Genomic DNA, 13,100 nt, shown 5'->3' on the forward strand with positions numbered 1-13,100 from the left:
GGCGTGGCCACGGCCAGAGGGCAAGCTACAGCCCTGAGAGAAGCATCGGCCCCCTCAGCCCCCAGTGTGGTGGCCTCAGAGAAAGCCCGGGGTCCTCCATGTCCGGGGTCCCCCATGCCCAGGGGTCCCCCATGCCCAGGGGTCCCCCATGCCCGGGGTCCCCCATGTCCGGAATCCCCCCTGCCCAGGGGTCCCCCATGCCCGGGGTCCCCCATGCCCGGGTGGCAGGCTGGATCCCCAGTAGGGGGCGTGCAGGAGGCAGCCGATGGATGTTACGCTCTCACATAGATGTTTTTCGCTCTCCATCTCCCTCCCTCTCTCTAAGAATCAGTAAACTCTTGTTTGAAAAGGGAGAGGGTTATCATAAGGCTCCGGCAGTGAGACGGGGAAACACTGGCTCGAGGTTAGGAAGTAGATCCATGGAGAATAGAAAGTAGAGACACCAGAAGGGAGCGGGTGTGTGTCAGGTTGTTAATAAATATCACCCCCCCCCTGGGGAAAGGTAGACATCCATGTACGGCCAGTGAGCCTAAAGCCGTGCGGGAAGAACATGGTTAGCACCGGGAGGGAGGCCCTCCCTCACTCCGTCCTCGGAAGATACCGCCGTGCGACGAGCATGGCTGAGCGGGAACCACGTGGGAGCCTCTGGGTGAGGGGAGTGGGCGTGGTCACCGCGTGGGCTCCCACTGGGATTTACGGGGGCGTTTGGGGGCCTGTACGAGGCCCCGGAACAAAACAAGGGCCTTTCGTTTATGCCCAGAGGTTTTCACACCTGAGCCATGGAGACCCCGAGTCAGCGATGAGCCTTCCCTTCCAAGTGGAAGGGGAGCAATGGGGCGGGGGGCCTCCCCAAAACCTCCCCAGGCAGGTCTGTGTCAGGAGCGCAGCATGAAGGGGGCGGGGCGGGGCGGGGGGCCCCCCCAAGACCTCCCTGGGCAGGTCTGTGTCAGGAGCGCAGCATGAAGGGGGCGGGGCGGGGCGGGGGGCCCCCCCAAGACCTCCCTGGGCAGGTCTGTGTCAGGAGCGCAGCATGAAGGGGGCGGGGCCAGTCTGCTCCCGCCCCGCACCGGAGAGCCAGCCGCTCCCTCTCGGGCGCTGCCTTCTTCGTGCTGTTGCTTTCTAACGGGCTCGCTCTCCGCGTCCCTGACCGTCTGTGATTATGGCGTCTCTCCTTCCCGTTTCCAGAGCCCGTTTTTATTTAAGAAGAGGCACGCCGCTGAGCTCAGGCTCTGCACACCGGTGCCGTCCAGTCCGGACGGTTCCAGGAGGAGCGGTGGGAGAGGAACTCGCTCTCCCGCTCCCACGGCGAGCGAGGCGCACGGATGCTCAGACCCAGGCCCTGGTACAAACCGCACGCCCTTGGCCCGATCCAGCTGCCGGGCCCCACGCCGGGACCAGAAACACCGTCAGTTTGTTAAAACATTAATTCCGTGAACTCTGGGCCCTATAGGAACGCGGCCCGTCAAGCCCGGCCATCTTCTGTGTGTGAAACCGTCTCCCACGCAGAGCGCCAGGTCTCCCCGCAGCCTGCCCCGGGGGGAGCCTCGGACCCAGGCTCCCCCGATTCCGAAGGCCTGGGCAGGGGTGGCGCTGGGGGAACCCCGGGAACACGAAATCCTGGCCCAGCCTTCCCACAGCGGCCGGGTGACGGGGACGCGGGCTGAAAGCGAGGGGGTCCCAGTGCCATGAGATTGCAGGGTGCACCGCCCCCACCCGCTCCTTCCCTAAGGGCCCCTCGCCCCACAGCAACCCCACCTCCACGGGCAGGAGCCACCGCCTCCACGGGGCCAGGGGCCAGGTTCATTCCCAATTCTCCTCGGGCAGCGGTTCATCCAAACGCGTCCTCCCACCACGCCCATGGCCACACAGCTTCGGGCCTGGCCACCCTGCCCCCGAAGGGCAGTCAGACCCAGTCTGGCACCACGTGGGCAGGCCCGTCACAAGCAGCGTGCCCGCCTGGGAGCAGGAGGCGCTGCTACCAAAGCGCAGGGCGCACGCTTCCGTCCCGGGGACGCTCCATGAGCCAGGAACCCGCGTCCTGGACACGGCAGGTGCGGGCGGAGGCGGCCGGAGCGAGGGCTGGGCGGCCGGCAGTGACAAGGCAACGGGGACACGGAGACGGCCGGGCTGTCTCTCCAAGTGGCTCCTCCTGCTGCTCGGGGAAGTTCCCACAGCCCTGGTCACCGTGGACACCCCCGGGGGCCCCCACACCCCCAGGGGCCCCCACACCCCCAGGGGTCCCCACACCCCCAGGGGTCCCCACACCGCTGCCTTGTGCCCGGCTCTGGGACGGGCCACCTGTAACCTCCGGGAAGCAGGTGGCACAGCGAGTGGCAGCGAGATTAGAGTAAGGACGCGCCCGGGTGGGGAAGCGCCGTCGGCCAGGGGCTGTCGCGCGGGAACGCAAACCTCGGTGCAGCTGGTCTTACTTTACGCACCAGCTGCGTGCCCACTCCCTGGTGCGCTTGCCCTGGGCCGGGCCGTCCCTCTGCCGCACCCGTACCCCCCTGTCCGACTCCCGGCAGACGGACGCAGCAGACGGAAGCGTGTCTTTGGGACACGGTCTCTGCCGCCCGCTGCCACCAGGGGCACCGTCTCCCCGACCAGCGGTGTCACCGGAAGGGGAGGGGGGCGAACACCGGGCCAGCGTGCGGAGTGCCTTTATTGCGCAGAAAGCCTTTCTGCTGATTGTCTTTGGCTACGGAGTCAGGACAAAAGCAGGAACAGCTGCAGGTTTGACAAGACAAGCGGTCGCTGCCCAGCCTCACACACCCGCCCCCGGGGCCAGACCAGGCAGGCGACTCTGACGTCATCTGTGCCCCACGGTGCAGCGGCACCTGCCCCCAGGTTCAGGTGGGCCCTCGTCACAGTCTGCGCGCCGAGCCATCTATGTGCGTCTATGTGCCACGTGGAAAGGCATCCGGACCGCAGCAATGCCCTTCACCGTGAACCCTGGTGAGCGAGGCCGCCTGCGTGTCCTTCCCCTGCAGCACATACGTGACCCGGGCCGCGCGCCGACCTGGACCCGTGGGTGAGGGGCGCTGTCTGTGGTCAAGTGTTTCCTTCTCGACCGTGAGGCGCCCGTGCGCCCAGATCAACGGACTCAGCAGGCGTGGCCGCAGCGAAGGAGTCACTGCATCCTTGAAGCCCGGGGGGCGGTCACATGGAAGGCGGCGACGCGGGCGTCCACGAGGCGATGAGGCAGGCCAGGGCCGAGGTGTCGTACTGGCTGTCGGGCACATCTGGGGCCGCGGCAGCCCCGTCATACAGCGGGGACCCCGAGGAGGAGGAGGCCTGGCCCGGGGGGCCCAGGGCTGCGGGGTGGGGGGAGGGCCCCCGGAAGAACGGGGCTCCCAGCCCGCTGGGCATCGCGGCCGGCTGAGCGCCCGGCGTGCCGGCACCGCTGCTCACGGACCACAGGCCGGGGTACTGGCTGCAAGGGGACGACACGCCGTCAGGGACCCAGCGCCGGGCCCGGACCATCAGAGACCCCGAGCCAGGCCCGGACCAGCGCAGGAGGGGCCCCCAAACCCAGCTCCCGAGAACCGGGGACACGGCCTTGCAGCCTGCAGTTCCCATGTTGGACCCACTGAGGCGCGGGTCAGCGTCACACCTGTCGGCCAGGAGAGCCACGGGAAGCCGGCCGCAGGGCATTGGCACATACGCCGCTCGGGGCCCAGCCCTGCAGGGTTTGCTACTGGAGAGTCCAGGACAGGAACCCAGGACCCCGAGACGGACGGAACCCGAGGTCCGAGGGTGTGCTTAACGAGGCATCTGTGAGCCTCCCCCACCCGGGGACTCTCGGGATGGAGACACCCCCCCCACCCCGAGAACCCGGGCCTGCGGACGCGTCCCTCCGAGCCCCACCACCAGGTGCCAACAGCTGGGCCGGCCCCCCGGGCACTGGGCACAGCAGAGAGGAAGGGGCCTAGGAATCCCGCCACACCCCGGGTACGTGCCCTTGACCGTCCTCGAACCCAGGACCCTTCCGTCTGCAGGCCGACACGACCCCCTGCGCCAAACCAGCCGGGGCTAAAACTGTTTGTAAAAACGTCCTTCTCCTCCCGGAGCCGGCTACAAACGCGGGAGACGTGCTGGGTGCGGTGTTCACCAAGCCGCCGTGGCTCCCGGGGACTCGAACTCGTCGACAAGCCCGGGTCAGAGGGGCCGCGACACCCAGGTCCCGGCGAAGGGGAGCCGGCTCTGAGCTGCCGGGAGGACAGGGCAGTGCCGAGACCCCGGGGTCCTCGCGGCCAGCACCCCACTCGTAACCACGGGTCACCCCATTGACGTGCGAGTGTGTCAGTGACCTCAAGCCCTGAAAGTTGGCCGGTTTGCAGACAACTCACATCTTATCACAGGGCCGCCATTGCCTGGGCAAAAAGCACGGAGGCTTTCGCACATTTGGGGTTCGGTCACAATGCGCTGCGTCGCCGTGGAGGTCGAGATGATGCTCAGACCCGCCCGGAGGGGAGCCCCACGCCCGCCCGTCCTGCCCCGGCACCGCTCTCCTCGTCGGGAAACGGACCGGCTTCTGGCTCCGTCCGCGTTTGTTGTAAGAATCCAACGCGGACACGTGATCCGGGCACCGACCCGCTGGGCGTCTGAGCCCGTCGCCTTCCACGTGACTTTCCGGTTAACCACGGAAGGCCCCCCTTCCCCAGTGACCGCGGCAGGCTAACGGCTTTGACTCTCCCTACAGAGGCCAACCAATGCGGTCCTTAATTCACTAGCTCCTGCCAAAGAAGGTTCTGGAAACGCTGCTTCAAAAAGTCACCTCCTAGTAACTCCGAATTGGCAGCTGCGGAACAGCCCGGGGGTCAAGTCCCGCGTGAGGAGTCCCGTCAATGACTCCCGCACGGTGCCCAGTGGGAAGTCCGATCGGGCGGGCACGAGCCCGTGACGGCCTGCTGTGCCGCGGGCCTGACGCGGACACGACCCTGAATGTCAGCTGCAGTTGGAAAATGCTAAATCCTTTTTAAAAATTTACCCACTGACCCCACAGCCCCGTGAAGACGGGCCGAGGCAGGGCTTGTGTCCTTCACTTAAGGGAACCAGGGGGGGTCCGGCGGCTGCCCGTCTCAGGCCCCGCTTCCCCTCGCCGAGGCCCAGCCCTCACGCCCGAGCCCAGGCCGGAGCAGAACGCCGGCCACCGCGCGACCTGGGACCCCTGCACACCCCTGGCGAGTGGTCAGCCTACACGTAAACCCACCCACAGGTCCAGGCAGAACCGAGGCCCGCGAGTGGACGCGGCACGCAGCCAGGCACAGGGTCCCGGGCGGCCGCACCGTTTCCCGCGCGCACACCTTACCTGGCGCCCGCAGGCGGGCCGGAGCCGGCGCTCACGGGCAGCACGCCGGGGTGGGCGGGCACCCCGAGGCCCGGCCAGTTGTCATGGGGCTGGAGCATGGGCACGCAGGCGGGCGAGGAGTCGGCATAGGCTGCGGGGGGGCGAGACGTGGCGGTCAGCGGGTCCTCCCAGGGCGACAGGCGCAGTGCACGCCCCCAGGACACAGCCCCCAGCCCCGCGGGCCTGCGCTCCCCTGTGGAGCGGCGCCCCAGCCCTTCCTGCGGGCGAGGCTCCGGGGTGCGGGCGAGGCCAGGAGCGGGCTGAGCCTGAGCGAGGCCCTGGAGCTGCTGTGTGCGCAGCCGGGCTCTGCCCGAGGGGCGGCTGTGCCCCGCGCTCGCCCTGCCTGGCTTTGAAAGCGCACCCACTCACCGGGCTTTGCCCCGTCCATCCCTCCGCTGAGGACTCGTTCTCTTTGGAAGTGAAAACCGCGCCCCTTCACCTGCCGGTCCCCAAACCTCCCTTAGGAGCTGAGGGCCGGAGACGCCGTGGCTCCGGAGGTTTGAAGTGGACCTTCTCGCCCCTGCGACCCCCTCCTTCCCCGGAGCCCCTTCCCTTCCCATGGCCCTGGCTGCCGGAGCGCGTTCCTCAGCTGCCGCTCCTCGTGGCAGACGGCACGGAGCCGGGGAGGCGGGTGGTAGTGACGGAAAGAGGACGGGGCTCGAGGTGCTCACACCTGCACGGGGCCACCTGCGGGCCAGAGACAGGCTGCGGGGACGGGGACCCCACCCTCGGACAAACACGGGGCTCTGAGCAAGCAGGGGCTGCTGTGCCGCCGACCCACACCCCTTGGGGAGGCTGAGACCTCCGGGCCTGGGTGCTGGAGGGGCGCGGGGTGGGGGTGGGGGTGGGACAGCTGCGCCGCGCCAGGGCTCCGGCCGAGGATGGGAATGGAGGTCCCTTCACCGCCGCAGGCCTGGCTCGGGGTGCATCCGGAGAGTTCTCTCCTCCCTCGGGGCCCTGCTGATGCCGCCCCAGCAGCGGCCTTCCCGCCCCAGCCCCTCGGGCCCGGCTTACTGGGGGAGCTGTTCCGATGCGCGTAGGGGCTGGGGTAGGGCGCCGGCCGGTGGCTCCTCAGGGCGGGGTACCGCTCACAGCCGTGCGTGGGGGGCAGCGACAGGGGGCCTCCGAACTGGGGGTGCGGGGCGGCCGGGGGGCACAGCGCGCTGGTGCCGGGGAGGAGCCACCCCCCTGCTGTGAGGAAAGAAGGCTGGTCGCTGGCATCGGCCTCCGGCCTCCGGCCTCCGTCCCGGGGGCCAGCAGAGCCACAGGCAGGGCCTGTCCTTGGAGCCGTGAGGGGCACCGGGCGTCACACCGGGCACCCCGCCACGTGGGGGCCTCGTGGCCACGGCTCCGTCCCGAGGCCCCGCGGACCAGGGTCCCGGACGCCCGGCCCTGGCCCCTCAGACACCCCGGCCGGCCCCGGCGCCCGCTGCCGAGCGTGAAGCAAACGCAACGGCCAACTCGGGGCCAGACGGGCGGCAGTGGCGCGGCCCTGCGTCCCCCTCACCCGGGGGAGCCCCTGTCCTCGTGGGGGGGGACCCTGTTTTCTGCTGTTTTGGTGTTTCAGGCTCATTCCCCCGCTGGACCCGTCCATCAAAACACCGATCCCACCGCCCCGCCCCGCAGCCAGGTCTCCGCGTCCTGCTGCCCAGGTGCTGGGCCGTCTCTGCCTCAGAAAGCCGCCTCCGGGGCGCCTGTCCGCCCCCCCCCCACCCCCCCCCCCCCACCCACAGCCGCCCCTTCAGCCAACGCGGTCCCTCCCCGCGCCACCTGCCCCTGCCGGAGCCCGTCACCCGCCTTCAGGTGAGCCGGTCACGTGCCCCTTCACGCGCCACCTTCCCGGACCGGTACCTGCCCCTCCGGAGGCCCGGCTCCAGCAGGTGGTCTTCAGGGAAGGGGCGCAGCCGGGGCGCGTGGGGGGCGCGTGGGGAGCGCGTGGGGAGCGCGTGGGGAGCGCGTGGGGAGCGTGCTCGCCGCTCTCCCGCCTCCTGAGGACCGGCCAGCGCTGCCTTCTCCCCCAGGTGCAGCCACTCGCCCTCCCCGCCGGGCGGGACCAGACCAGCTGCCCTCCCTCCGCCGCCATCAGACCTCCTCCCTCTGCTGGGCTCCCGGGCGCCCGGGGGCAGCTGGACTGGGAGCCGACTGGCCCCCAGCAGCCCGTCTCCCCCAAACCAGCCCTGCCCAGAGCGGCGCCTCTAAGGGAGAAGCCACATTGGCTCCCAGGCTTCGCTCCTCGGGGCCCTGCGGTTCTCGGTAACAAAAACCAAACCACCCCAGAGAGGCCACAAAAGCCGGTTCCCTCCGCCCGCACAGACTGGAATCACCCCCAGGTCTCAGGACCCATCCTGCCCGGTGGGGGGCCGCCTGGGGCCGTGGAGAGGCAGGAACCTCCGCCCTCCCTCCCTGGAGGGTGCCACGGCGAGTGAGGCCCACAGCCCCGGGGGGGAGCAGAGGTTCAAGGCCAAGGGGCTGGAGACGGGTTGAGACAGGGCTGAGACAGGAGGGCAGCACCACAGGGCCCTGCCCGCTGCCCGCAGACCCAGGCGGCGCCCGCGCCCGCTCCCGCGCCCGGGCAGGGCGCCACAAACCGTACATTGGGAGAACCCAGGCTGCGGGCCGTCCCCGGGGTCGTCCATCACGTCCTTGTGGTCGCTTCTGTCCAAAAAGCGCATTGCGGGGCGTCAGGGAGGAGAACGGGGGGAACAGCCTACAGCTACGGCTCCAGCTGCTGCCCCAAGGGCCGGGGCTCGCTCACCTCTCCTTGGCGTCCAGGAAGGCTTTGGCGAAGGGGTTGTATTTAATTTTGAGAGCTGTGATCTGAAAAGCAAGGAGTCCCAAGTCCTCGTGTGTTGATGACAGCGAGGGTTCACCGGCACTGAGGGACCGGGAGGCAGCCGCGTCCGTTTAAATTTCAAATGTGACCCGACTCCTGTCCGGGGAGCCTTCTAGGTGGCCTGCAGTGGCTGGGGACGGCGCCATTTCATACAGAACAGCACAGGGGCCCGGCCTGCGTGGCTCAGGGTAGACACTGACCTTTGAACCAGGTCACAGTTCAACTCCCCATCAGGGCACACGCCTGGGTTTCGGGCTCGATCCCCAGTGTGGGGCGAGCAGGAGGCAGCCGATCCATGATTCTCTCTCCTCATGGATGTTTCTCTCTCTCTCTCTCCCTCTCCCTTCCGCTCTGAAATCAATACAAATATATTAAACACAAAAAAAGAATAGCGCGCTTATGGAAAGTTCTTAATGGCCGATTTTCAAGTGGAATTCACAAGAAACTGGGCCTCCTGCGGACAACATTCTGTGCATAAACTTAGCCGCTCGGGAAACGGTGACCTGCTGGCTCCAGCGGCGGCCCCACCCACAGCTCCGCCGCCCGGCGGACGCGGCCCCTTTCAGGGAGATTCCGGAATAGGAGCCGCCCCCCCAGCGTGTTGAAGGAAGACTCAGGTTTTGACCTAAACGTTGGGCACATGGTTTCCTGTGAGTTAGTGACGCCCCTGGTTTTAGCCACTTTCACAGAGTGACGGGCGGAAACGCTCGCACGGGGACCTACTGAAACTCCTGCCCGCTGCCCGGTTTCGAGGTCATGGGAAATCATTGGAAAAGTGAGAACGGCCAATGTCACGTGCCCTCACTTACTTGTGGAATCTAATGAACAAAAGGAACTGACCCACAAAACAGGACCCGAAGCCGGGGGGCGTGGAGCAGACGGGCGTGCCTCGATGTGGGGCTGGGGGACGATGTGGGGCTGGGGGACGGGGACGGGAAGAGAGAGACCGAAGAACGGACACTCATATGCACAGCCCATGGGTACGGGCCATGGGGGGTGAAGACCGGGGAGCGGGGAGGGGGCATGGGCGCTCTCTGTAATACTGCCAACAATGAGAGTATACTTTAAAAATAAAAACTCATTTGGTGACAAAAAACACGTATTTGTAAAGGCACTAGCTAGCGTTTGTTCTGAGGTACACTAATCACTGGCCGCCCCCCTCCGGGACTCTGCCTGGGAACAGGCCCCCTCCCCGCCCCCCGGCCTCACCTCCTCGTTCTGGTAGGCCGTCACGGCGATGAACTGCGTCTCGGGGAAGCAGTGGCTGGTGATCATGCGCTGGGGGCCGCCCACCCTCACAATGTGGATTCGAGGCTCGTACTTATGCAAGGAGTTGAGCATGATCTGGGGGGACACAAACATGGGGGTGCAGACGGGTCCCAGTGAGGGTCCCAGACACCCGCTGCCCTGCTGTGCAGGAGGCACCCCATGCCGAGCCCCCCAACCTCACGCGGCTCCCCTCAGGCGCCGCCGGGCCGGGAGGAAGGAATGCCAGAGGCTACAGGGTATCAAAGGCCACGGGTGACAGCCTGGGACCCGGCGGAATCCCGGCCCACGGCCTCCGGCAACGCCAAGGCCAGGCGGGTCTGCAGGCCTCGCCGCTGGGGGACAGTACGGTCCAGCTCAGGACTCAGCGAGGACGGTGGCGCCTCTCACCTCTGAAGTGGCCGCTCCCCGCCAGGGAGGCGTTTGCTCTGCCCCTAAGAAGGGGGGCGCTTCGAGCCCCAGCCCCCCACCTGAGACCTGCCTGCCTCAGGTTGGGCTGCGCCCCTCTGCGTCCCCCAGGTCGTGCTGTGACCCCCATAGGGTCACTGTAGGCAACACTGCGGCTTCACTGAGGGGGTCAGGGTTAGGGTCAGGGGCTCTGCAGCCTCTCCAGGGCCGGAGGCGCCTCCCCGCAAGCAGGTCCCTTCAGGGGTTCCGCGGAGAAGGCGCAGGCCCCGCGCCCCGGCCCCCTCCGCGCCCCGCTGCCCGCGCACCCACCTGGCCGCCGCCGTTGAGCTTGTTGGTGAGCTTGACCTTGCTGAAGGACACGGGCGCCTTCATCCAGTGCGCCCCGAAGTTGGGCGAGTCGGGGTGGATGTAGACGCAGCTGGGCGCCTGCGGCTCGGGCTTGCCGCCCGGCACCCACTCCCCGTTCACGTACTTCCAGCGGTGGCCGTCGGCCGCCACGAAGTCCAGCAGGAACGAGTACATGGCGTTGGGGTCCAGGCCGGACACGCTCACCTTCAGCACCGGGAACATGCGCCTGGAACGGAAGGGGCGCGGCGGGGGAGCTCGGGCCGTGGGACCACAGGCGGAGAACTGGGGGCCGGCATCTGACCTTGCTGGGCGAACAGGCGCCCCTTTGGGACTTCCAAGTCCCCAGACACCCCCCCCCCTCCCCACCCCCCACCGGGGCCAGGCGGCCTCCACCTCACCGGCCTCGGGAGGCGGCGGAGGTCCCGGCCCAGCCCGTCGGGCAGGAGAGGGCGAGGCGCAGCTGGCGCGCCCGGGACTCCTCCGAGGAGCCTCCTCCCCAACCCGCCGCGAGCAGAGCCCAGAGATGGCCGTGGCCGCGGGTCCGCTCCCGGCCGCGGGGGGAGGAGCAGAAAGGCCGCCCCGGGACAGTCAGGCCAGGCGAGCCCCCACCTGCCGTTCTTGGTCACGATCATCTCGTTGGTGAGCTCCTTGAAGCGCAGCCACAGCTCGCTCTCCTCCAGGCCCACGCGCAGCTCGCGCTCCGTGGGGTCGCCCTTCTCGCTGCCCGCCTGCAGCTCGCTCTCCACGGCGCTCAGCAGGTGGTCCACGCGGTGCTGCAGGCCCTTCCCCGCGCCCTCGGCGCCCGGGGAGCTCATCCTCCCGCCGCCCGCACCCCAGAGCCACCTTCACCCACTTGGCGCCGCTCCTCGGAGAAGAGGGGCCCTCGGCCCAGACCCGCCAGGACGCCGGGGTCCCAGCACAGACCGGGGGGACCCGGGGGGGGGGGGTAAGGACGGAGCTGGGGGCGGGGCGGGGGTTCCACTTGAACTCCCTCCGGAGACTAGAGGGGGCTCCGGGAGAGAAGGCGGCCGGTCCCCATAAATAGCCGGGGCGGCGAGGGGGCGGCGGGTCGGGCCGGGCGCCCTTTCAAGTGCGGGGGCCGCTGCCCATTGGCTGCGCGGCCACATCAGACCCGCCCGAGGCCGGGGCGGGCCAACAATGGGCTCCCGCGCCCGTTTCAAGGAAGCGGAGGCCCCCCTCGCCGCAGCCCACACCCCCGCCCCCTCCAAATGTTTGCGCCTCCATCAAAGCGGCCGGAGGAGGGCCGGGAGGTGGGAGGGGCCGGAGGCCGGACTCGCCCCGTCCCACGGCCCGAGGGGCTGCCGGCCGCCCACGACGCTCCCCACCTCCCGCGCGGGCCTCCTGCTCGCCCAGCGCGTCCGGCTCCCGCAGGTGCGCCAGGCGGGCAGCGCGCACAGCCCCGCGGGGCCGGGCAGAGCCGGTCTCCATCCCCCCGAGGCCCAGCCCTCCACGGAGCTGCGTCTGGTCCCGACCCGTCCCTCGCCCGCGGCGCTTCAGGCGGCCGCACGAACACCTGCGACCGTGAATCGCCCACCCGGGGCCCGCGTCCCTCGGCTCTCGCCCGCCTGGAAGGGAGCCCCGCGCCCGCGTCTGCCCAGGGCCGGCCCCGCTCAGAGCGGAGACAGACGCACATCGACCCACGGAGCCCTGTGTGGACGTGCGGACGTGCGGACGTGCGCTCGCTCGCTCTCCCTCCGGAGCAGGACCTGGAGGACAGGGCTGCGCGCGCTGCGTGGGACCCCAGTTTCCCGGCTCTTTGCTTTGGGGAAGGTGGGAGGGGCGGGCCCGGCGCCCCGGAGGGCGAGCGGGGCTCGGGTGGGTCTCCCCGCCCGCGGCCCCGGCCTCGGCCTCCGCGCCGGCTTTATGGCCTTTTGGTGAGAACCTCCGGGAGGAGCGCAGGGAGGTGACAATGGGCAGGAAGCAGTTCGGGGCGGGCTTTGCACCACATTCCTCCAGGAACGGGCGCCTCGGAGGAGACGGAGGAGAAGCTGGGAGGTGCGCGCGGCCCCTGCCCACCGCCCCCACCGGCTGCGGTTCCGGCTCAGTTCCCGGCCTTCGCCCGCCCGCGTCACCCCGCGCCCTCCAGGAACAGCCAGTGCATGGGGTGGGGCACCCCACGCAGAACAGCCCGCGCCCTGGAAACGGGCTCTGCGGGCAGGACTGGAACCCGCCCCGGCGGCTCGGCCCCGCGCGCTCCTGCGCATCCTGAGCCCCTTCCACCCTGGGCTTTGGGGGCTTGTGCGTGAGTCTCTCCCGAGGGAATACACGGCTGAGTGTCCTCTCCGCGGTGCGCACGCCGGAGCCCCGCACCTGGGGTGAGAAGAAGGGGGGCGTCCCGGGGGGAGGGGATCCCCAGGCAAAGAGGGCTTCCAGGGCCCAGGGCTGAGGCGAAGCTCCTGACACCCCGACCCCCAGGCGCCGCTCACTGGGCGCTGAGATTCGGGGTCGGTTTCCCCGAGTCCCCAAGAGCCCGCGAGCGCTGCAGGACCCCAGGCCGCTCCACGCGTGGGCCCGGCTTCAGTTCGGCTCCACGCGCAGGAGGGGACGCGGCCAAGGGAACACAAGCCCTGGGCAGAGGCGGTTCCGTTTCTGACGCGCGGGGACGGCTGCGCTCCAGTGTGAGCGTGGGGCGCGTGGGGCGCGTGGGGCTCGGGCTGAGGGGGCCGGCAGCGGCGGCCTCCACCCCTCACTGCGCCCTCCCCCTGGGCCTCTCCCTGCAGCCTGGCTCCCTGGTCCTCAGGACAAGTCTCCACTCAGCCTTTCAGGGCAGGCCCCGGTGTGCGACCGTCTGCAGCGAAGCGTCCTGGCCCCGCTGGAAAGGACGGGTGATGGCAGGGTGCTTCCCTGGAGGGGCGGGGCCCTCCCAGCTGCTTC

The 13,100-nt window shown here is 69.2% G+C and overlaps 1 protein-coding gene across 3 annotated transcripts; it reads right to left on the bottom strand.

The window, feature by feature from the left end:
• Nucleotides 1-3,159: 3,159 nt before the first annotated feature.
• TBXT (T-box transcription factor T) lies at nucleotides 3,160-11,020 on the bottom strand. Of its 3 annotated transcripts, none has more exons than XM_008156676.3 (8): nucleotides 10,815-11,020; nucleotides 10,167-10,431; nucleotides 9,393-9,527; nucleotides 8,106-8,167; nucleotides 7,944-8,005; nucleotides 6,365-6,538; nucleotides 5,312-5,441; nucleotides 3,160-3,433 (listed from the first exon to the last, which is right to left on the bottom strand). In XM_008156676.3, the coding sequence occupies exons 1-8, from the start codon at nucleotides 11,018-11,020 to the stop codon at nucleotides 3,160-3,162; spliced, it is 1,308 nt and encodes a 435-aa protein (XP_008154898.2). The 3 variants fall into 3 exon arrangements, with proteins under 3 accessions (XP_008154898.2, XP_027988713.2, XP_008154899.2); XM_028132912.2 differs by having other exon boundaries at nucleotides 6,365-6,541; XM_008156677.3 differs by lacking the exon at nucleotides 6,365-6,538.
• Nucleotides 11,021-13,100: the final 2,080 nt, after the last annotated feature.

The sequence above is a fragment of the Eptesicus fuscus genome, chromosome 10 (assembly GCF_027574615.1).
Source record: "Eptesicus fuscus isolate TK198812 chromosome 10, DD_ASM_mEF_20220401, whole genome shotgun sequence".
NCBI classification, from domain to species: Eukaryota; Metazoa; Chordata; class Mammalia; order Chiroptera; family Vespertilionidae; genus Eptesicus; species Eptesicus fuscus.